A 24,964-nucleotide genomic window follows, 5' to 3' on the forward strand; every position below is an offset into this window, starting at 1 on the left:
GTACTTGATCCGGCTTGGCATGGTCCATTTGGGTTGCATGGCATCTCAACAATTGGATAGAAAAAATGAGAATAAGGACACTTATGATTTGTTAATATATTCTAATATATATTTATATGAAATCATATTATTTAATTAGTATTGATCAAGAATTAATTTGGAATTAATTTTGTGATTAAAAGAGACTAACTAAATATATGGGGGATTAACTATGTAAATCTTTCATTCTTATATAGTGGGCTTAAGGTCCATGATTCACTAGATTGGGATAGGACCCATTGGGTGCTCCATGGAGGTTAAAACCCATGGCTCACCGGAGAAATGAAAAGCCATGCACATTAGGGTTTACATGGTGTAACCCTACATGTGACACACTATATAAGGAACCTCATATGGAGCAAAATCGGCATCTTAGACACAAGAAGTGAGGGCTAGACGAATTTTGAGATCAAGTGTACTTCTCTCAAGTTATTCCAAGAGTTGTAGTGTTGTGTGAAGCATTTGAGGCATCACATTTGGGGTGCTAGGCTCACAAGGTGTCTAGGAATCCAAGCAACAAGAAAGGTATGTTATTCTACTAATTTTTATATTACATGTACCCCATGGTATGCTAGTTAGAATGAGAACCTTGGAAAATTCATATTTGCATGTATATTAGAGAAAACATAGATCCAAGGTTTCTAAGGTTGCATGTACACCATAAGAGTGTTAGAATGCTCAAAACCCATCAGTTGGGAGTACGCACAACGTACTCCTCATACTTCCTCTTTTCACTCTTTTTGTCTTAATTCGTTAAGATAGTTGCTACCACTACATATCTGGGCTGAATAAGGATCATTACTCCATAAAGTTGGTGACTTTAAGCCTTAGCAAAGCTGGACAAGTCTAAAACTCATAAACTATAATCCTCTAATCACAAAGGTCCACATATCTCATACATAGAGAGACCTTGACGACCAATATCTCATTTTTATGAACCCAAACGTCTAAAAACACCTAAAAGGACAAGAGTTATGCTCTAGAGTTCATCAAACTCATAAAGCTTCAAGCTTGGGACATAAAACCATGGAAATGGACCAAAACATGAACTATTCAAAACAATGAGAAAACTTCAAGCTTGATACCTCTGGATGATGCACCAACCACAGAAAAACTCAAATCCAAGAGCTTGGACACCAAATCTCCTATCCTTCAATGCTACTTCTTCACAAAAGAAATCCACAAGAACACTCAATAAGCCACAAACACTCACACAAGCTATGGAAACATGATTTAGGGTTTGAGGGGAGTGGGAGGCTGGAAATGGTGGCTGGAAATAAGGCCATCATGTTCCTTAAATAGGGACACACAAGTCAATTAGGGTTTACACTTTGAGCCTAGTACACCAAGTGTGCCCTCTGGTACGCCCAACGTACTAGGTGGCATCCGCATTCATGATACGTACATGAGTACGCTGAGTGTACACATGCGTACGCCTCGTGTACTCAATTGCCACCTTTTTCTCAATTAAGGGCTAGTTTTGACAAATGCAATAAAAGTTAGGGTTATCGATGCATACCTTATTTCAGGATGTTACACTAAATTTCGCATATTAGCTTCGTTTTTGACGTTTTTTATATCCACGCGTAGGTAGCGACGTGATCTACAACTTTCGTTTAGACTCTGTCAGCTAATTTGATTTTATTTTTAAAGTTATATTTTAATAGGATTAGACAGTTAAAGTCTGTTAAAAATTCATAACTTTGTCATCAGACGTCCGTTTTCGTCTGTCTTTATATATTTGAGCTTCTATTAACAAGATATTCGATTCTCGTTTAGGTTGTGTCGGCTAAAAATCAATCGATCTAAAATTCGATTTTCGGGCTATATACCGCCATCCAGAATCTTAGAAAAATCAGAACATCGTCTACCGAAGTCAGATTTGGACTTTCTCTATATGCACGCTCTCGATTTAACATATATGACTTTCGTTTAGATCACTAAGGCTAAAAAGTATTTTATCGAAAATTCACTTTTTATGATACGTGGCGTCATGCTAGTTTAGTCGTAAAACTTCGACGGGTCATAACTTCTTCGTTATAAGTCAGATTTCAACGTTTTTTTATATGTATGGAATCCTTGTCACATATAAATTGGATAAGATTATTTACTCTAAATAATTTTCTATCAAAAAGTTATTTTTAACATTTATTATCTTTAAATTCACTAACCCGAATGTGCGAGCATTACATAACTAGAATCAATGACTAATCTAAATCTTATATGGTTCATAACGATGACTATGAATATAAGCAACTATAGATAGGAGTAAGTGTAAATTACTCGATTTGACAAAATCTGAATAGCCACGAGCAGAACTTCGATGCCATCTTTCTTATATCCTTTCGAAAGTTCCAAAGCTTCACTAACAAAGTTACAAAATGAGAAGTCGAATCATAAGTAATCGAAATGCTCGAGGGAGAGGGAGAGAGACTCTTTGAAAGAGAATGAGGCAACAAAATGAGGATGGGTGACTCTCCTTTAATAGGTGAAAAATCTGAGGCCGCACAACTCTTGTTCGTCGGCTAGAAGTTAACGTGTGGAGTCAGGTGCATTTAAAACACCGCGCCACAGTAATTTTTATAAATTCTCCAAAACTTATAAAAATGATATCTTCATTACACGAACTTTTTTTTTTCGACGTTCTTTATATTATTGTATTCGTCTTGACGACTACTATAACTTTCTTGTTGATCATTTTAGCTATAAAGCAATATATTTTCATTTTGATTTATATAAGCAAAGGTTTATATTTATTAACTTTTATAAGTGAAAACATATGTTACATTTATGTTCCTAGCTTGAAGAAAAAATCATTCAAATGGACCCATTATGATGTATAAGAAGAAGAAAAAGCAAAAACATGATCTAGGGTTTTAGATTCGATTATTCGAGTGATACTTGTGACGCATATGAGTTAGGTGGATATAAGTTTACGTGTTGGTAACTGACTCCATTAATGAAACAAAAAAAATATTAACATTGTTTTCTTTTTTTTTTTTTTAAAGAAAAATTTAGGTATAAAATGAAAAAATATATATAAAATGCATGGTCTTTTATGAAAAAAAATAAAAATCAATTTATGACCTCTTAGGGTCTCAAATAACAAGTGAAACATAAAAATTAAGTCTTTTTTTTAAATAAAAGTTTTAGATTTAAAAAAAAATCAAAATATAAAATATAACCCTGCAAACAATTTACAAAGGCATTTCACATCAAGTTTAATATATTTTAGACAAAACTGCATAAATGGTCCCTGTGGTTAGCCGAAAATTACCACTTTTGTCCAAAAAGTTTTGGACTAGCACCAGAAGTCCAAAGTTTTCATTTTATTGCGAATTTGGTCCAATTTGTTTTGAACTTTTTTATATTGATGATTTTGCCCTTGATATTCTATTTTTTCATTTTTTTCTAATTATTTTAATGTTTTCTGAATAAAATAAAAATAAAAAATAAATACACAAATCCATCTCTCTCTCTCTCTCTCTCTCTCTCTCTCCACAAATCCATCTTCCTCATTCAAACTTTTTGAAAATGAAAATACAATCATCGGTGACATAGGCTTCCGGTGATTGAGTGTTCCGGCGACTGAGGGTTTCGGAGGCCACCACCGTGTATAACCTACTGTCTGGAGCACCACCATCTCTTCTTTCACCTCAATTCACTCTGAAGCTCCAGACCTGTGACATCTCTTCAGCACCGCCAACGACTCCGACTCCGACGAAACCATCGACTTTGATTTCGGCGGAGCATCACCATTCTATTGTCATTATCGTTTGGTGTAACACATTCTCATCGAATCTAGAAAGACGATGGAGGCCTATTCAAACTCACCCCCATTGAACACATACCGATGTCACCCATTTCTATGCCTTCTTTTCTCTTCATCTCTATCCTTCTTCGACGACGATTCAAAATGCTAGCGATACTACTCCAATCGTCCGTTTAGGGTCTCTACTTCGCTATATCGTTCCTCTTGGTTCAGATTTGACAGCGCTAGGGTTAGGATTCCCAAATAGCGGTAGAGGCTATCATATATGAGGGTTTTCCTGTCGATGGTTGGTGGAGGCTTTCAGATTTGAGGAACGACGAAGCGCCGAAGATGTAGAGAAACGAAGGCGGCGGAGACCTAATATTTGATGAGGAAGATGGCGTTGGGCCTCCCTTCTTCAAGTTGCAGATAAGATTTGTCGTGTTTTTAAGTTACCAGGTGGTGGAAAAATGGGTGCCATCGATGGTGGTCGTCCGGCTAAATGGGTGGTGGAAAAATGGGTTAGAACCCTTTTGTCGGAGTCGCCACAGAAATGGTAACGGTAGTGGTGGTTTCCGATTATACTTTTCAGATATGACGTTTTCAAGGATATGGTGGTGATGTTGACTTACAGTGGTCATATTGGGTAGATGTTTTGACCTGTCGTGGTGGTGGTGACGTTCATCATTTTCGATTGTGGCATTTATCTTTTCTGATGGTAGTGTTCAGACTTTCCGGTGTTCATGTTAGCTGAAGAGAGAGAGAGAGAGAGAGAGAGAGAGAGAGAGAAGAGAGATTGCATATTTTATTTATTTATTTTTATTTTTTAAAAAAAAAATATAAAAATCAAGTAGAAAAGACAAATTTTATTTCAGAAAAATATTTAAATAAATTAAAACTAAAAAATATAAAAGTAAGGGCAAAATTATCATTATGAAAAAGTTTAAAGGAAATTGGACCAAACCCGCAACAAAATGAAAACTTTGGACCTCTGGTGCTGGTCCAAAACTTTTTGGACCAAAGTGGCAATTTTCGGCTAACCACAAAGACCATTTGTGCAGTTTAATCTATCTTTTAAGATTACACCTAATACATAAGGTATAACATGTCACATTTTAATTTTACATTTTAATTTGTATAACACCTCAACATGTTTTACGGCCTTTTTTAATACAACTTATTAAGTATGGAATGTTTTTTTTGGAAGAGAATTTTTCTATGGAGGGTTTTTGGGCCAACTTTCACATACCAACTAATCATTCGCTGTAAGCATGAAGCTTTGTCTCATGTTGAGGGAACTTATTAAGTATTATATGTTTTTTTAAGGGAAATCTCCAATAAAGTCCTAAAATTTTGGTCCGAGTTACGTTTTAGTTCTAAACTAATTTTTGTTTACGAAAAAGTCCTAAAAACCGGGAAAAGTATGCATTTTGACCCCTTTTGACCGGTTGGAACTGGCACCAAATTAACTTGGGACTATTTCATAAATTAACCTAAAATATTGGGACCATTTCACACAATGACCTAAAATATTGGGATTTTTTCTGCAAAAAAAATATTAGGATTTTTCTGCAAACAAAAACCTTATTATTATTATTATTATTATTATTATTATTATTATTATTATTATTATTATTATTAACAAGTATACTAATTTTTAAATTCATTATTATTAATATTTTTAATAATACATATAAATACACTTAAATAAAAATATATTAAAGAAATTATTTAAAGGTGAAGGTGGTGGTGATGGTAATGCTTTAAGTATTGAAATCACTGCTTGTATGTCATCACTTTGTATATGATTATTTCACATTTCTTATTATTGTTTTCAATTCAAAATATTAACACTTAACAATTTAAAAGAAGTTGTCTATTTATAAAATTATGTATAAATAGTTTAAGATAAAAGGATTTCTCACTTTGTATATAAAATTTCTTAAGGTAGAATGATTTCTTTTCAAATCCAACAGACCCACAATAAATATTTACATTGGTGGCCCATATCAAAATTCAAAAATATTAATTAAAATATCTTATTTAATAGAAAGTAATATGATTTATTTTGCTTTATCACACTATATCTGCTATGTTTCCAAAAAACCACAAGGATAAAGTAATGAAAAAGAGCAACACACATGTTGGTAATTCAAAAATACTTACACACAAGACATACACGCATATCACATGCTCACTATTTGTAAGCAATTTGAAAAATCAGTAGCTTCTTTTAAATTGTTAAATGTTAATATTCTGAATTAAAAACAATAATAACAAATGTAAAATGACCATATACAAAGTTAGAATATACAAACAGACATTCATGATTACAAAGCTTAAAACATTACCATCCTCTCAACCTTCACCTTTATAAAATGTCTTTAATATTATTTTAATTTAAATGTATTTATATGTATTATTAATAATATTAATAGTAACAAATTTAAAAAATAGTATACTTATTTATATTTTTAATATAATAATAAGGTTTTTGTTTGCAGAAAAACCCTAATATTTTTTGTTTTTGCAAAAAAGTCTCAATATTTTGGGTCAATTTATGAAATAGTCCTAAATTAATTTGTTACCGGTTCCAACCAGTAAAAAAGGGTCAAAATGCAAACTTTTGCCGGTTTTTGAAACTTTTTCGTAAACAAAAATTAGTTTATGACTAAAACATAAACCGGACTAAAATTTTAGGACTTTATTGGAGATTTTCCTTTTTTTAAAATAAAAGTATTTCAAAATGTTATAAAAAAAACACTTGCATACAAATTAAAAAGATAAATAAAAATAGGTGTATGAAAATACAAATTTTTAATAAAATATAAAACAAGTTTAAAACATTATAAATACACTTGTATGAAAAATATTTGTACGAATATATATATATATATATATATATATATATATATATATATATATATATATATATATATATATATATATATATATATATATATATATATATTATAAACAAGTTTAAAACTTTTTAATGAAAAAGTTGTCAAAAAAGTATTTATAAAAAGACTTAAAAAGATTTTTAAAAAGTTGTAAAAACACTGTAAAAACAAATTTATATATAAAAAAATTTAATGTAAAATTTTAAACTAGAAAGGTTTGGAGCTTAACAAAATTTAAATTTATAATAAACTTTAAAACTTGAATTAAAATGTAAAATTGAAATGAGATCTGTTATTTCTGATATAACATGTATAACAGGTGTCATATTACGTGAGTCTTTTATAATCTTATTTTAATTGTTGGCAATCGGAAATATTTTCAATATTTCATAGTACTCAAAAACAATTTATATGAATTTCAAAATACCTTTTCACCTAAAAGTTATGTTCCGACCGATCAAGTAGTCTTTTCTAATTTTTAATAAGATGGATCTAAATATTATAATTTAATTAAAAGTTTTTGGCATAATGATATGCCGATATGCTTAGTAGTCAAAAAATACATTTTTTTAAAAAAATAAAATTAAAAATATTTGAAAAGTAGAATTGATGTGGCAGTGGACATGTAACCTCAAAAATGCCGTTTCTTATTGCACTTTGTCTCTAACACATTGCCGCCTCAACCATCGCTCCAAGACACACACACAACTCAACTCCTCCCTTTCACCATCATCTTAGTTTACTCCGACGCCAACAACAAAATCCACATCAACATCTCATTAGATTCATTTACTTCTTTGTTCTTTCTTCTTCAATCACAACAACTCCTCCCTTTCGTTTGATTTTCATTATGTTATCCTTGTCACCCTGAAACCCTAGTTTTTTCAGTCCCTCAAAATCAACAGTGAGAAGTTTTGGTTGCTAATCTGCTACTGAGTTATGATTCGATGTTGGGTTCCTTCAGATAGATACAGATTGGATGAGCAAAAATGGAAATTCAAGTGCGATTTGCGAACCTTGTGAGCTTCTACTCAAGTAACTTCCTTTAGTACATACATTCGATTTGTTTCCGTAGTTCTTGAATGAACAACAAGGTATTTGATTTATTGGAAAATTGAAGAATAAGATGAGGGCAAGAACCGAAAGAGATGAACTATCTAAAGATTTATCAGCGGGGGTAACGAAACCTTTATGCTTTCTTATAGTTTTTGTGATTGGGATTGTGATCGGTTTAGCTTCAAGTTCACATGTCGATAGATATTTCACTTCACAGCCCTATAATCTTAATCGGGGTCGTGAATCTATACCCCCTAATTCTCCTTCTACTTCTAGCATCACACAAACTACTTACGATCAGAAGTGTACAACTTCTACTGATATTGTGACTAATTGTGTGAAAGACGAGTGTTTGAGTATGAAAAGCTTTCTATCGCAAAAGAATTTGAACCATAATATGACAGATGAGGAGCTTTTTTGGAGAGCTTCATTGGTGCCTGACAAAGCACACTATCCGTTCGATAGAATGCCTAAGCTAGCTTTTATGTTCTTGACAAGAGGACCTCTTCCATTTATTCCATTGTGGGAGAGGTTTTTTAAGGGTCAAGATGTGAGAAAGTATTCGATTTATGTTCATACAAGTCCTGAGTTTGATCTTGGTGTTTCAAATTCTTCGGTGTTCTACAATCGGCAGATTCCTAGTCAGGTATAACTTTGTTGCTTCAATCTTGTTATGATGTGTAGTGATAAGTAATCAGTTATATTGTCATAATGTTGGGATATGAAAAAACAAAAAACAAAAATAGTAAGTAAAATGTTATAACTGGATAGAATTTTCAAAGGACAATGCCTTAATAACAAAAAAATCGGAAGTACATTGATGTTATAGAAAGAAATGAAGGCATGATTCTATAATCAACAAATAGATGGAAATACATTGGTATCTTTTGCATTTATCCCCTTTCGATTTGCTTCTCAAAATCGATAAAGAATAGAAATTCGTAGACAAAATTGAGATCATTAGGCATTGGAATTTTCCAAACAAAATTCTCTCTTATGGTTATCTTGGATACACTTTACCTAAATGTTATGTTTTATTTAAAGCATATTTCCTTTTCTAATTTTGGGTTAATTGTTTCATTGCTTGTTTATGCAACAACATTTTTTTTTTCAGTTTATGCAACAAAGTGGTTTTTAAAAGAAAAATGTAACAACATTTCATTCTAGGACCAAAACATGGTTTCATTAATTTGGAAAAAAAGTGGAACATTGTTGCTTAAATAACCTGTTAGAGATCTACATCAGCTTGCAAGAAGCCTTCCAAATTATTTATCTAATGAAATATAAATATATTTAAACCATTTAATTATTAACTAAAAATAATTATCAGTGATTATTTTATTATTATATTTATTTGTTACATTAATTTATTATTAAACAAATATATTTATATATTAAAAATATGTGATTTTATAATTTATTAATATTTATTTAACTAACTTTCTATATTATAAAACAAATTAATAGAGATATAATAGTATTACTTTAAAATACATTAAATAAAATATAGGTATAGGAATCCTGAGAAAGCTAAATAGGTAAGCAGGACCTACTATGACCTAATAAAAGGAATTGAAACAAAAACACTAGTAAAAATTACATCATGCTTTGTAAAATCTAAACTATCTTAATATTTAATAAATTAAATTAAATTAAATTATTATTAAATTATTTTATATTTTATTAATCACCTATTAATAAATATATCAATCATCATATTCATGTTAATATTTTATTGAATATTTAACCAACATATATCTTAAAAAGTTATAAATTAGTCGATAACGTGTCGACGGGGACCACTTTCGAAAGATTCTCTGCATTGTACTATCAGTCCAGGATAATTGCAAAAGCTGACGTGACACTAATACTGACACAACAATAACAGACATCTAACCGTTTATTCTTTTTTCCATTTCTAGGTGGTCGAATGGGGAACCGTATCTTTAGTCGACGCGGAACGCCGGCTTTTATCCAACGCACTGCTCGACTTCTCAAACGAAAGATTCATTCTCTTATCCGAAAGTTGCATTCCAATTTACAACTTCCAAAAAATCTACAAATACCTAACAAAATCCATCTATAGCTACCTCGATTCCTACGATGACCCGTCACGATACGGGCGGGGCCGTTACAACACCTATATGAAACCCGAGATCCGGATCCGCGACTGGCGAAAAGGGTCACAATGGTTTGAAATGCATCGGGCACTTGCGATTAAAATAATATCGGATTCAAAATATTATGATTTATTTAAAAAGTATTGTACGGATGATTGTTACCCCGATGAACATTATATGCCGACTTTTGTGCATATGTTTTATGGGGAGCTTAATTCGGATAGAACGGTGACGTATGTTGATTGGTCGGTGGGGGGCCCGCATCCCGTGATCTTTGAGGGCGGAAATATTACCAAGGGTGTTTTGGAAAGTTTGAGGAAGAGTGGGAAGAATTGTGTGTATAATAAGGGGACAACGGATGTGTGTTATTTATTTGCTAGGAAGTTTGATCCAAGTGCTTTGGAGCCGTTGCTTGAGATATCGTCGGTAGTTCTTGAATATTGAAGAAGATTGGTTTGGGAAGATTGTTTTTTGAGAAAATATTGTTGTGGTTTTTTATTGTTTTATTGGGTAGTGACTGGTTTAAAGTTAAAATGTACAAAATTTTTGGTGTATTGTTTTGAATCCAACATTTATGGTAAACGTGCTAAATAGTTGTTGTAATGGGTTTATAAATTTTATATGATCATGTTTTAGTCATGGATGTTTTTCAACCAAATTATTTGTTGTTTTAAATGTTGTTAAAGTGAACCGAACTGAATTGTGTGTTTGTTTGCTCACTCCTTGTTTTATATGTTTTTGTGCTTTAAGCTATTGGTTATTTAGGTGTTATTTGTTTTTTCGAAGCGAAAATTCTTAAAGTCTGCAGATCACCTCTGCAATCCTATGTAGCAGAAGAGGTGGAACAAACGGCTGCAACTTTTAATAAGAAATATGTTTGTTTTTTAACATGTGCAGACTGCTGCAATAAACTGAAATTTAAATAAACTAATTTTATAAATTGAAAATAGTTATCTTAGTACTAGAGATGTGATGTAGATGTGATGTGCTGTTGAAACATGGTGAAGTTCCTTTGGATTGTTTTGAACGTGCAAAGGTTTATATCAATCGATTTTTTGACTTAGATCTACAATGGTTTAAAATCAACTTCTTCTACATCTATAAGGTTACTTTTCAGTTTAACTTGTTAAGGCGATATTCGACAATGGCATCTATGAATTATGATCTACTGCTAGATTGAGATACCCGTTTCTCATTATGGCAAGTCAAGATGTGAGCGTTATTACTACAAACAGATTATAATGATGCATTGGATGCACTTGGAAGTAAAAGACAAGCACATTAAGCAAGAAGTTCTAAAAGAAAATTCTACACCTCCTTTTCGGCATGGGGCGTTGAGGTGGGGCCGTGGACAGCTGCATAGGGTCCAATTGTTTTTATTATATATTTTTATTTAAAAATAAAAACTTATAATAACGGTAAGGATTGTTTTTTCTGGTTTGTCTTAAGCTTTTAAGAATATTTAATTCCTCAGGACCAACTCTACTTTTAGGTTTAAACCGAAAGAAACATGCATGAAAGAAAGGATATTGCTCATCTATATTTCTCTTTTTCTCGGTTTTTTTTTTTTTTTTTTTTTTTTTTTTTTTTTTTTTTTTTTGGTATTAAACTGATTTGATGTGAACTAACATTTTGATTTATTACCTAATTAATTATGTATTTCCGAATGATAACTATTTATATATATTCTCATTTTTTAATAAAATATTTATATAAATGTGAACAAGGTTAGTAGTGAAGCATTTGTAGTCAATTGTAGAGGGCAATATAGACCACCACATCCAATCAATTTGTTTCGCTTCCAATTTTTTTCGATCTCTTTCCATATTTTAATTGATTATTTTTTTTATTTTAATAATAAATAAATAAGAATAATATAGTGATGAGTATTTCAAACTATAGTTATTAGTAGTAGGTATAAGAAATGGTATTATTATTACTCACAACATATAACTAAATAATATATTTTATAGGGTAGAGTATTAGAAGGGGTACATTATTGTGTGATGACCCAGTTTGAGATGAAATGACTATTGTAGACATTTAAATCTATGTTACCAATTTAAATTGTATGTCTTGTATTTTTATTTATTTCCCTTTTACTTTGATCCATTTTACTGATTCAAGGTATTATATTTTTACATTTTTCCCTTTTAGTTTGTTAGTTTGTTGTATTATTTTTTTAAATATTATTTTATATTATATATATATATATATATATATATATATATATATATATATATATATATATATATATATATATATAGAGAGAGAGAGAGAGAGAGATATGAGGGTTTAATTGATAAAAAAAGATTGAGAATGATAAACACATTTATTTTGCCACAAAACAATTGGATGTATCGGTGGAAAGGGAAAATAAACACATTTATTTTGCAATAAAATATGTTTCCTTAAACCACAATCATTTTAAAATTTTTATTTATATTTATTTGAAAATCAATATATTCCTTTTAAAATTACACGAATCGTCCCTCGTGCAGGTGTCAAAATGCAAGTTCAATCCCTATTTTGAAAAATTAACTCGGATTGTCCCTCGTTAGTTTAAAATTTATACGCTTCATCCTTCCAAACATAAAAAAGACCATTTTGCCCTTATTTATTTATTTCTTTTTTGTTTTATTTTCTATTTATTTGTTACTTCTTAATTATTTCTTAATTTTTTGTTATAAAAATATTATTATTTCCTTTTAAAAAAGAAGTGGCCCTAAACCCTCCCTTCAACTAGGTCACCGGAAAATGTTGGTCAACAATATCATGTTTGGCCACCAGCCACCTCCTGCCACCAGCCTACTTCTAACAACCAAATCAAATCTGAAAGCCAATAGTTGAAACCTAAAAAACAAGAAATCTCAAAATCGACCAGAAATCTAAAACCCCAAACCTTAAAATCAAATTACTTCAAACTGAAAAACCTATCCCGTAAAATATGAAAACCCACTTGCATAAATCGACTGATGATTGTGAATAAATTGAGTAGAACTATGAGTGAGGGTGTGAAAGAGTGGGCTTGAGACGACAATGGGTGAGAGATTCACTAGAAGGAGTGGCCATCTGTGACAGGTTCAAACATGGTGATGGTGGAGTTTAGTGGTAATGGTAGTGTTCACATGTGATGGAGTAGTTAGTGGCTTGCGGCGGTGGATTGGACGATGGTGGCTTGGAAAACCTAACCCTCGCCTAAAACCCACAAATGAAGTCAGTGGATTGCAGGGAGGATGGTGGTGGCTTGGAGGCGATGGTGATGATGATGACCAGACCGATCGCCTTCTCAAATGAAGGTGGAGAAACGAGAAGGGGAGTTAGGGTACTTCTAGAGTTCCCCCTGAAAACCCAGTCAAAACCACCACCACCGGAGGGTAGAGACGATGATGATGCCCGGTCATCGACAAGTTGATGATCTCCTGTTTCCTTCTTATGAATGTGTGTGTGGGCTTACGTTAACAGTTAAAAAATGGTGGATAGGTTGGGGAAAGTGAAGGTTAGGGGGTTTTATTTTTTCTAATTGAAAATCATAATATAAATCAAACTAATTGAAAATAAAAACATAAGGGTATTATAGTCATTTCAAATGTGGAACGAACTAAGTTCTCAACAAAATTGTGTTTCATGGATGAAGCGTGTAATTTTGAAAGTATCGAGGGACGGTCCGAGTTAATTTTTGAAAATAGGGACCGAACGTGCATTTTCTTACCTGCACGAGTGACGATTCGTGTAATTTACTCAAACATATTAAATATATTATCAAAGCATTTCCGAATAAATGTATTTTGTTTATATAAAAACTTTGGGATATCATCATCAATACAGAAACATAAGCATAAACAGACCATACATTCATTTACACTAGTGATTTACATCTCCTTTAATCTCCCAATGTAATGTGCCTTCGTATCGATACCGATGATTCATATAAACTGAGTGGATCAGGTTGGGAAACCTGGTGAGTAAATAGGGTTTTCAACCAGGTTCAGGGCAGAGTTTGCACCAGTGATTAAGGTGAAACAGCTGATACAGGAGTCCCGGGACCTCCAGCAGACTACTGAGATGGTGGCCGAAATCACCGCCATGTTCAGGGAGAGGGCCCTTCTTGTTCCGCAGTATGTGGCGGATGAGGAGATGAAGAAGACCCGGTACCATGAGATGTTGAGGAGCGATATTCGATAGTTTGTTAGCCGATCCAGTTGCAAGATGCTGGAGGATATGATAAAGAGGGCTCGGGAGAGGGAGCTGGATTTGGAGATGAAGAGGAAGAGGAAACCAGATAGGGTTCAGACAGGGAATTTGAGCAAAAAGCCCAAGGTATCGGATCACAGATCGAGGAGCCAGTAGGGTCTCGGCCGCTGTGGCAAGTGTGGCAATATGCACGAGGGGACGTGCAGGGCGGGTAGTTCGGGCTGCTTTAAGGGCGACCGAACTAGTCATGTTAGTAGGAATTGTACTGCTACGACCACCACCATAGTATCTTATCTTATTTGCTTCTAGTGCAATTAAAGGGGCCACAAGAGGTCCCGGTACCCGAGTTTAGCAGTAGCAGGATAGACGGTGGCACCCACTCCTACTACATTGAGGCTTACTGATGGCCGTCAGGGCCGGACGAAGGCGCCTGTGGAGAAGAGAAGGGCCTTCCAACTGACAGCAGAGGAGGCACGTGCTACCCCGATGTTGTGACGGGTATGTATCTTCTCCTTATCTCTTTATCTACATTGATTTGTCCTTTATGTTTATGTGTTTCGTTATAGGATCGTTCTTACTGAACAATATATCTGCTCTAGTATTATTCGATTCGGGGGCTACCCGATCTTTTGTATCTCTCATGCTTAGCAAGTGATTTGTAGGAGCTCTCGGGGTGTTGGACTTTCCCCTTGATGTAGACATTGTAAATGATAGGACCGTTCGGGTCGCGAGGGTTCACCGGGGATGAACAACGAGCAGTATTCTATGGATTTAGTCCCTATTCCCTTGTAAGGGAATAAGGTTATCATGGGTATGGAGTGGTTGAGCCCCAATCGGGCAGTGATCGACTGAGAGCAACAGCTAGTGCAAGTTCAGACACCAAGTGGGGGAGGATTGGTGATTCAGGGCGAAAGGTCGCAGTGTAGACCGACTTTGTACTCAACAACGAGGGCAAGATGCTACCTACAACAGTGTTGTGCAGGTTATGTCGCCTATATCATGGATACCCAAGATAAGGGTAAGGCGACCGTGGATGATGTACTAATCATACGGGAGCACCCGGGCGTGTTCCCAGAGGATTTTCCTGGGGTGCCTCTGGAGAGGCAGGTAGAGTTCAGGATTGACCTGGATCCTGGTGTGTCTACGATAGCCAAGGCACCATATCGGTTGGCTCCTCCCAAGATGCAGAAGTTGTCTACATAGCTGCAGGAGCTGTTAGATAAGGGATTTACCAGGCCGAACAGTTCGCCATGGGGAGCCCCGATTCTGTTTGTGAAGAAGAAGGATGGGTCACACCGAATGTGTATAGATTATCGGGAGTTGAATAAGGTAATAGTGAAGAACCGTTATCGATTTCCGAGGATTGATGATTTATTTGACCGGCTTTAGGGTGCATGAAACATCCCCAAAATATGGTCCAAAAAAACCATGTTTAAATCATAAATAAACCATAATAATCCAAATCATCTCATGAAAACATAAGTGAAAATATTTCAAAACATCATATCAATCACTATATCAAAATATCATAGTAAACATCCCAAGCTAAAATATCTTGGTGTGTGCAATGCTGTCATCCCGAGCTCTTCTTTTTGCAACTGGAAGTACCTAAAACCAAAACAGAAAACTGTAAGCACGAAGCTTAGTGAGTCTCCCCAAACTACCACATACCATACAGATAAACACATACTGCAAACATTAGGCCTAGCCCGCTACATCGGACGAATCCGACATCCCTTCTATACACATGCAAACATATAATCATAATCAAGATAGTACATAACAAGCAAACACATCACTATAACTACTAGTCTCAAGGTCTCGCCTATCTTGGGCCCCGCCCCTACTTTGCTACTGATGAGATATGGAACCCCGCCCATACTCAACTAGTGATGAGATACGAGCTCTCGCCCACACTCATCTCCCTACCAGGCACATACAAGTATCACAAAGACAACAAGTATAACAAAGCATGCATTCCTTCCTCGGGTACCACCCGACATCGAACCATAGTTCGGTAACATACATATAAACCTTCCTCGGGCCTAGCCCGATATCAGACCGAAATCTAGAACATATAAAGTACATCTTGATAACCCCGATGTAGCACCTGGTTCCTGGTACGTAAAACTTATCTTAGTGTTTTTCATTTTAGCCTTGGACTCGGCGAGTTGTAGGCCTGACTCGCCGAGTAGAGTCGGGATCTGGAACACGTTTAAGTTGGCGACTCGGCGAGTCCATATTCTTGACTCAACGAGTCCCCACTGTTTGATGAAACCCTAAATTTCAAGAGCTTGCACCCTATTTAGGCCCTCTGATCCGCCCCAAGCTCGCCCCTTCACCCTCAGAGCTCCCTATATCGTCCAACCCTTGTTCCTTGTGAGATTGAAGTGCTTTGGTATGTTTTCTTGAAGATTTTGAGAGAAAAGGAGAGTAGATCAAGAAGAGAAGAAGGAGGCCAAACATCTTGGTGTTATTTCAGTGATTTCCTTGAGGTATAACTCAGTTTCCCTCTGTTTTCATGCTCATTATCCCTTGTAGCTCCATCAAAGTCCTTCTTGAGCCTTTCCCAAGCTTGTTTGTGTATTAGAGTTGATAATAAGTTGTTTAGCCTCTAGATCTAGGCGTGATTGAGCTCCAGGAGCTTGGGTCTACTGCCTTTATGGAGCCATAGTGCATGAAAGCCCTAGATCTACTCTTTTGGTGCATTTTGAGCCCTAAAACCCTCATGGGTGTTTATTTACACGTAAAGTTGGAAACTTTACGTGTAAACCAAGCCCTAGAAACCCAGATCTATGAATGGCATGGGCTGGATTCAAGCAGAATCGCGTGTATAGTATTTGCATGTGGCAGACTCGGCGAGTTGTTCATCTGACTCGGCGAGTCGAGTTGCGAGACCCCAAGTTTTCCCATTTTTCGTGTTTGCGGGTTGGAGTAGTGAGTCACAGGGTGTGACTCAGTGGGTTGGAAACCAGACTCACTCATGTAGTAACTCGGCGAGTCAATGCCATGACTCGGCGAGTTCAAGGCATTCTTCTTGCCTCAAGAACGGACTCGGCGAGTTGTTCATACAACTCGGCGAGTCTTAGCATAGAGTGTTCTTTAGATGAAGGAGAACTCGACGAGTTGTTCATACAACTCGGTGAGTAGAATGAAGGACGTTTGGTTATCAGCTTAGAAGGAAAACTCATCGAGTCAATCCCAAACTCGATGACTAGAGACGGGATAGTGGTCAGACAAAGGGATAGGGACTCGGTGAGTTGACAAGCCAACTCGGCGAATCGGATAAACTGGAAGTTGACTTTGACTTTGACTCATGGTTTGGTTAAGGGTAAAAGGTCAGTTTACCCTGAGGTCGGTTAGCAGTATTTGACTAAGTGTTTGGTGGGAATTGCAGCCGAAGGATTTCCGGAGCAGCAGCAGCAGACAGACCGTTCCCACACAGATCAGCAGCTACGAGGTAAGTTACCTTCCAGTAACGGTGGTTCTACGGCCACAATGCCGGCCCACCAGTAGGATTGTATGATAGATGTTTGTCTCTGTGATATTCATCTAGGATTGCTACTACCTATGATATGCTAATGTGCTGGTATGATATGATGATATGTGCTAGTGACAGTAGGGGGAGATAGTCCCCAGTATACCGGTTGATAGGGCCGAAGGGGCGGTCATGCCCAATCATGCTAGATAGATTATGAGATGTATGTGTTGTGTGGTAGTAGTAGGGGGATGAAATAGTCCCCAGCATCTGGTAGAGAGGACCGAAGGGGAGACCAGCACCCAGATAGGAGATATGCAGCAAGATGTTTGAGGGATCGATCTAGGGATTGGTGGGAGTCCGTTGGTGACTCGTTGGGAGCCTCGACTATCGAGGCTATGACCTGGTCGGACTTCGTGACCAGGTTCAGGGTAGAGTTTGCGCTGGCTGTCAAGCTTCAGCAGTTGGCCAGGGAGTTCCTAGATATGAGACAACGGAGACTGTGGCGGAGATCACCGCCAAGTTCCGGGAGAGGGCGTTGCTGGTGCCCCAGTACGCGGGTGATGAGGATATGAGGAGGGCCCGCTATCATGACATGCTATGAGCTGATATTCGGGAGCATGTCAATTTTACAGCTTGCCCTACCCTGGACTCTATGATTGCCAGGGCAAGGGAGAGGGAGATAGATCTGGAGCACATTCGGAAGAGGAAGGCGGAGGAGGGGCATGTTATGGGGGCTTCGGGGAAGAAGCCCAAGGGATCAGATGCGGGGCCGAAAGGCCAACAGGGGTGGGGTTGCTGCAGGAAATGCGGCAAGATGCACGAGGGAGCGTGCAAGTTGGGATCGTCAGGCTGCTAAAAGTGTGGCAAGTTAGGGAACTTCAGCAGGTATTGTATTGCCCCACACATGTGATTCAAACATTGGAGTTGCTGTGTTTTCACTGCAACCAGAGGGGCCACAAGAAGGCCAATTGCCCCCAGTTGATAGCATCAGCGCCGGTTAAGGCGCCGACTCCAGCTACCATGCGGATTACAGATGGCCGGCAGGGCAAGGCAGAGGCTCCAGTGGTGAGGAGCCGGGCATTCCCGCTGACGACAGAGGAGGCACGTGCCGCACCTGATGTGGTGACGGGTATGATTCTTTCCCTCTACTTTATTTTTGTGATGTTATAATATTGATATGTGCTCTATGTATATGCTTTAGGATCATTCCATGTGAACGATATTCCTGTTCCGGTGTTGTTTGACTCGGGTGCACCCGATCATTTGTTTCCCTTGCGCTTAGCAAGAGGTTTACTGAGTCTTCGGGCATGTTGGATTTCCCTTTAGAGGTAGAGATTGCCGATGATCGATCGGTGCGTGCATCACCAGTATTCAGGGATTGTGTCCTAAGGTTATTTGAGGAGCACTATTTGGTGGATTTGGTTCCTATCCCTTTGCGGGGGAACAAGGTGATTATAGGCATGGATTGGTTGAGCCCTAATGGGGTGGTGATAGATTGCACATAGCAGTTAGTGCGGATCAGGACCCCAAGTGGGGGAGAGTTGGTGATCCACAGTGAGGGGCCGCAGTGTGGACCTACATTATATTCAGCAGCGAGAGCTAGGCGCTACCTTCAGCAAGGTTGCGCGTGATATGTCGCGTATGTTTTGGATGCCCAGGAGACGGGTAAGGCGACGGTGGGCGAGGTTCCAGTGGTGCGAGACTACACTGATGTATTCCTGGAGGAGCTTCCAGTGGTGCGAGACTACACTCATGGTTTGGTTAAGGGTAAATGGCTAGTTTACCTTGAGGTCGGTTAGCAGTATTTGACTAAGTGTTTGGTGGGAATTGCAGCCGAAGGATTTCCGGAGCAGCAGCAACAGACAGACCGTTCCCACACAGATCAGCAGCTATGAGGTGAGTTACCTTCCAGTAGCGGTGGGTCTACGGCCACAATGTCGGCCCACCAGTAGGATTGTATGATAGATGTTTGTCTCTGTGATATTCATCTAGGATTGCTACTACCTGTGATATGCTAATGTGTTGGTATGATATGATGATATGTGCTAGTGATAGTAAGGGGAGATAGTCCCCAGTATACCGGTCTATAGGGCCGAAGGGGCGGTCATACCCAGTCATGCTAGATAGATTATGAGATGTATGTGTTATGTGATAGTAGTAGGGGGATGAAATAGTCCCCTGTATCCGGTCGAGAGGACCGAAGGGGAGACCAACACCCAGATATGCTAGTCAGTATCCGGTCGAGAGGACCGAAAGGGAGGCTAGCTCCCAGATATCCTAGACAGTATCCGGTCGAGAGGACCGAAGGGGCAGGTCGGGCACCAGATATGGCTGACAATATATGTATGTTATGTAATTGTTTGGTATGTGGTATGTTGGGGGAACTCACTAAGCTTTGTGCTTACAGTTTTCAGTTTTGGTTTCAGGTACCTCTTCTTCGAAGGGGAAAGAGCTGGCGTGGTAGCGGCCCATCACACACACGCTTTGCATTCCGCACTATGAGATATTCCTGGGGATTGTACTCTGACGTTGTTATGTTTTTTTTTATAAACTGATTTCCAGACACGCACAATTTTATGAATGATATGATCGGTGTATGTTTTATTACTAACGTTTTACTAATTACATGATTTTAAAAATGAAATTTTTGGCTCGTATTTTTGGGATGTTACACCCGGCATCGGATCTGAATCCGGTATACACTAACATACATAAATGGGCCTACATTGGTGCCTTCGACCCGTTCCTACTGGAGAAAACTCACTTCACAAGCTGACGCCCTACTAATACTTCTCTGGCTGCTAATTTGAAATTCTCCGAACTACTATTCCTTTGGCTCCCTGAGCTATCTGTATGAAAATGACACTTAGTCCCAAAATGCCCTCAAAAGTCAAACTAGGTCAAAGTCAAAGTCAACGCTCTGAGTTGACTCAACTCACCGAGTTCCATAAATCAGGATCCTAAAATCTCAATCCAAATCATCGAGTAAATGCTCAGACTTGTCAAGTTCTATCATGAACAGAAACAGGACAACTCTCTTAGACTTGTCGAGTCCCTCCCTGGACTCGCCGAGTCCCTCAGCCAGTTTGGTCCATCTTAACAGATTAAGCCCTCTACACTTTAGATCTACACTCCAAACTCCTTATACACTATGGAAACACTACTAGAGGGGTAAAGTTTCCAACTTTACCCATTAATACCTTTCTTACAAGGGTTAAGCTCAAACCCTAACTCCTTAAGACATAGATTCTTGTCCAAAAGCCATAGTATTCCAAACTAAGGCGTACTAACATAGATCCAGGCCTTAGATATCATTTGCTCATGTAAAGTCTCTGCCTTTTCTTCCATGCATGGCATTTTAGGGCTTAAAGGCCATAATAACTCCTTAAAGCTTGCATGAGGGTTCCAGTTGAGCTTAGTCATATCCACAATACTTTTCATGTCTCCCAACTGTAGAAGTGTTTAGTAGATGATTCCATAGTTGTGCCTTTAGAGGATATTCAAGTGGACGACTGCCTGAACTACGTTGAGAGCCCAATAGCGATTTTGGATCGGAAGACGAAAACCTTAAGGAACAAGGTTGTACAGTTGGTGAAGGTGCAGTGGATACACGACAATGGGTCAGAGTAGACTTGGGAGCCAGATGAGGAATTGAGGGAGCATTACCCCGAGTTGTTCGAGTCGACAGACTTCGAGGACAAAGTCTGATTCAAGTGGGGGAGAATTGTAATGCTCGTTAATTCTCCAAGGTATTATTTATATATATGTTGGGTTAATTAATTGAATTGGTTTGGGCTTGGACCTATTGGGTACTTATGATTAGGATTCAGGGTGCCATACGTGGGGCATACAACTCTAAGTTTGTGTAGCGTATTCACGAGATATGGTCGTGGATGCCATGCGTGTACGCGCTGCGTACCAAACGGTACGCGCAACGTACACATGTAGTCCCTAAAACCCAAAAATTTAGGGTTAACCCATAGATAAAGAACATTATGCCCTAAATCCCAGCCACCCTCTCACCCTTAAGCAGATCCCATGAAACCCTAATCCCTTGTTTGTGTGTTTTGAGCTTAGAATACCATTTTGGAGTGGATCTTTGTGTTTTGAAGGAAGGTGGCCATTGTTGAAGCATCATAAAAGGAGCAAAGACTTATAGATCTAAAACCTTATCAACATTTGGCATTCATATAAGGTATAAAGCTTTGAACTTAGTATTTGTTTGCTTAGATCTCTTGTGTTGGGTTTTATGGACCTTTTTGGTCCCAAGGATGAAGCTTTATTGTCCAAATCCATTTCCTAGGCTTGGAGTTTGTAACACCCGTGTTTCGAGGCTAAGCATTGATGCGATGATGTAATAGATTGGATCAACAAATCTAACATATTTGTAACATCTGGATTCTAAGGTATATTATTTGATTTATTTATCTTGGAGTTTGTGGAGGGACTCGGCGAGTTGGTGCTTAGACTCGCCGAGTAGGGTCGCGAATTCTCATCCAGATTAATGACCGGACTCGGCGACTTAATGAGTGGACTCGGCGAGTCTATGCTGTTTTATGAAACCATAATTTCCTGGTTTGGGACCTATTTAAAGGCCCTTAGAGCCATCATTTGCGGCTACCAAACCCCAGAGAGATACCCTAAAAGAGTTAGGGTGTTGTTTTTGGGGCTAAATCACCAAGTGAAACCTCCTAGACATCACATGAGTGTCAAGATCCGAGCTTTACGTGATTATCTGTCACACCCCCAAACCTGAACGGCGGAAACGTTCGGGGGCGGATGACTTCATGTGGTAGCGTAACAAATGAATACATAGTAAAGAAAGCAATACAACCATCATATATATAATTGAAAGTTTACATTTATCAAAAGTTACATGTTCAAAACCAATTACAATATGATGTCAAAAATATGAGATTAAATGGGCGCCGCAGCATCTCTTCTTCAAAAGCATATTAGTACCTGAAATTACTGAATTCCTGGGACATACACGTAATTTTGAAAGAGTAGATCAGCATTTAAGCTGGTGAATTTCATAAGTATTTAAATGACAATGTTTAAATGAAATGAAATGTTTTATCTTTGTTTGTATGTGTTTAGAAAATCCTATATTTTCTACTAGCATAAAAGTAGCCTTCATTCAAGACCAATGTTTGTTTCCAAAATGTATGTAAAGGTAAAATAATAAATGAGTTTGAAAACCTTGTAAATCAATGCGTTTTTAATACCCCTTGTGAGTTTTATAACCATACTATTGACTCGAAATGCCTATACACAACGTTCTTCAGGCGTTGGAATGTTATGACGTTTGTCACCCCAAACGGTGGACTGCAGCTAACAGTCAGGGCGCGGGTTGTCAAGCCCGTATAGATCTATACACAAACACCATGCTCCCCCTCCAAGGGATTCTGGTATATAATACAGGACTTGAAATGTGTACTCGAACGTACATGAAGTTAGTGTCTCACAAATCCGTGGTATAAAAACAGATCTACTTGTTAAAATGTAACGTTTGTTCTTGTATACAAAAGTAAACTTCTTGAAAATATATGTTTCTAGTACCTAAGAGTTAGAAATCTGTTAGTAAAACTATACCTATTATAGTTTTAAAAAGTGTGCTTTGTTTGTTTAGAAATACTTAGGAAAAGAATAATTTGTTTATGAAAGCATAAATTTTTGGTGTAGAGTCTAAGATAGAACAGAATAACTTAAGAATAGTTTAGTTTTATACATGTATTACAACAACTTTATATTTTAAAAGATCGAATGCTATTGTAACATATGTTATATATTTATATATAAAAGTTCCTTTAAAAGTTTATAAATCGAATGTGATTTGAGTATTTAACATTATATAAAAGAGTTTCTTTATGTAACACACGATAATACTCGTGTGTTTTACTTGTAATCCCCCCTTTGAAAGCATATAAAAGTATTTAGAATAATTAAAACGGTTGATTAAGGGGTATGAAACTCACTTGAAAGTTTTGGAGATAGCGAGATGGAAAACCGGGCAAAGTTTCGTCTCGGGAAACGGATTTTCCTCGGGATTCTCGGGAATCTCGGGAGTAAAATCGACCTTCGGGACTTGAGCCAAGAAGACCAGAGCTTCGGGTTTGAACGGACACGGAAAACGAGGCAAGGTTGTGAGAGAGAGAAGAGAAATGAGCCCTTTCTTTGGAAACCCTCGTAGCCTATTTATAGTGAGGCTGGTCTGCCTCAGTACGCGGGGCGTACGCTCGTACGCAGCGCGTACGCGTACGTCATGCATGACCGAAGCCTCGACTGCCTCGGCCTCGGATGGGACGGGTCCCTGGGTACGCGGGTCGGATGGGACAGCGGGTCGGGTTCTCCGGATCGTGCGACGTGGACGGTTTGAGGCCAAGCTCCTCGGGTACGCGGGGCGTACAGGAGTACGCAGCGCGTAACTCGGATGCTGACTCCCCTTCGGATAATATCCGAATTTTGAATAAAATAAATAATTAATTTATTTAATAAACTTCAAAAATTCATATCTTCTTCATACGAACTCCGTTTTCGATGGTCTTTATATCCTGGCGTAGGTGAGACTACGCTCTTCAACTTTCGTTTAGACTCCGTCGGCAAATTCCGAAATTATTTTTTTTATTAAATATAAAAAAATCTATCGTGTTTAAGGAATTTCTTTGAAAATTCGTAACTTCTTTATCTGATGTCGGTTTTTGCCAGACTTTTTACCGCTGGAATACCATTGTCGAGACCTTCGATTCTCGTTTAAGTCTTTCCGGCCAAAAGTCGCTCGATTTCTGATTCAAGTTTTTAGCTGTCTGTTGCTAAGTCGAACTTGGAAAAATCATAACTTCGCTAAATGAAGTCGGATTTGGGCGTTCTTTTCACGTGCGATCATGGTTCAAAGACATTTAATCATAGAAGGAAATTAAATAGGACTTATTTGTACATTTTATTATGAAAGTAAATTTTATTACTCAGAAGCGGTTACAATACTTGACCCACTTTGGTCGTTACAAAGAGTTGAAGTATCGGGTTGTCACATCATCCCCCCGTTAGAGAGAATTTCGTCCCGAAATTTAAAGTAGTAAAGATACTAGTGAACATGAAAGAGATGAGGGTACTTTTGTTTCATTTGATCTTCGCGTTCCCATGTGAATTCGGGTCCCCGCTTGGCGTTCCAGCGAACCTTCACGATGGGTATGCGACTTTGTTTTGTTTGTTTGACCTCTCGGTCCATTATTTCTACTGGTTCTTCCACAAAGTTGAGGCTCTCGCTGATCTCGATTTCGTCGAGTGGGATAACAAGAGTCTCGTCGGACAGACACTTTTTCAAGTTTGAGACGTGGAAGGTTGGATGGATGTTACTAAGTTCGCGCGGTAGGTTAAGCTTGTAAGCCACAGGGCCGATTCTGGCAAGAATCTCGAAAGG

General features: G+C 37.5%; 1 protein-coding gene across 1 annotated transcript; it reads left to right on the forward strand.

Annotated features, from left to right (window-relative positions):
* Positions 1-7,336: 7,336 nt before the first annotated feature.
* LOC145006502 (glycosyltransferase BC10-like) lies at positions 7,337-10,508 on the forward strand. Its single transcript, XM_078965591.1, has 2 exons — positions 7,337-8,395; positions 9,672-10,508. The coding sequence occupies exons 1-2, from the start codon at positions 7,820-7,822 to the stop codon at positions 10,311-10,313; spliced, it is 1,218 nt and encodes a 405-aa protein (XP_078821717.1). The 5' UTR covers positions 7,337-7,819; the 3' UTR covers positions 10,314-10,508.
* The last annotated feature ends 14,456 nt before the right edge of the window (positions 10,509-24,964 follow it).

The sequence above is a fragment of the Lactuca saligna genome, chromosome 7, assembly GCF_052625555.1.
Source record: "Lactuca saligna cultivar CGN05327 chromosome 7, ASM5262555v1, whole genome shotgun sequence".
NCBI classification, from domain to species: Eukaryota; Viridiplantae; Streptophyta; class Magnoliopsida; order Asterales; family Asteraceae; genus Lactuca; species Lactuca saligna.

Excerpts from the sequence above, each read along its gene's own strand:
- LOC145006502 (XM_078965591.1), top strand. The coding sequence starts at position 7,820 with ATGAGGGCAAGAACCGAAAGAGATGAACTATCTAAAGATTTATCAGCG. Across the intron at positions 8,396-9,671 it reads ATCGGCAGATTCCTAGTCAG|GTGGTCGAATGGGGAACCGT; the intron begins GTATAACTTTGT and ends TTCCATTTCTAG.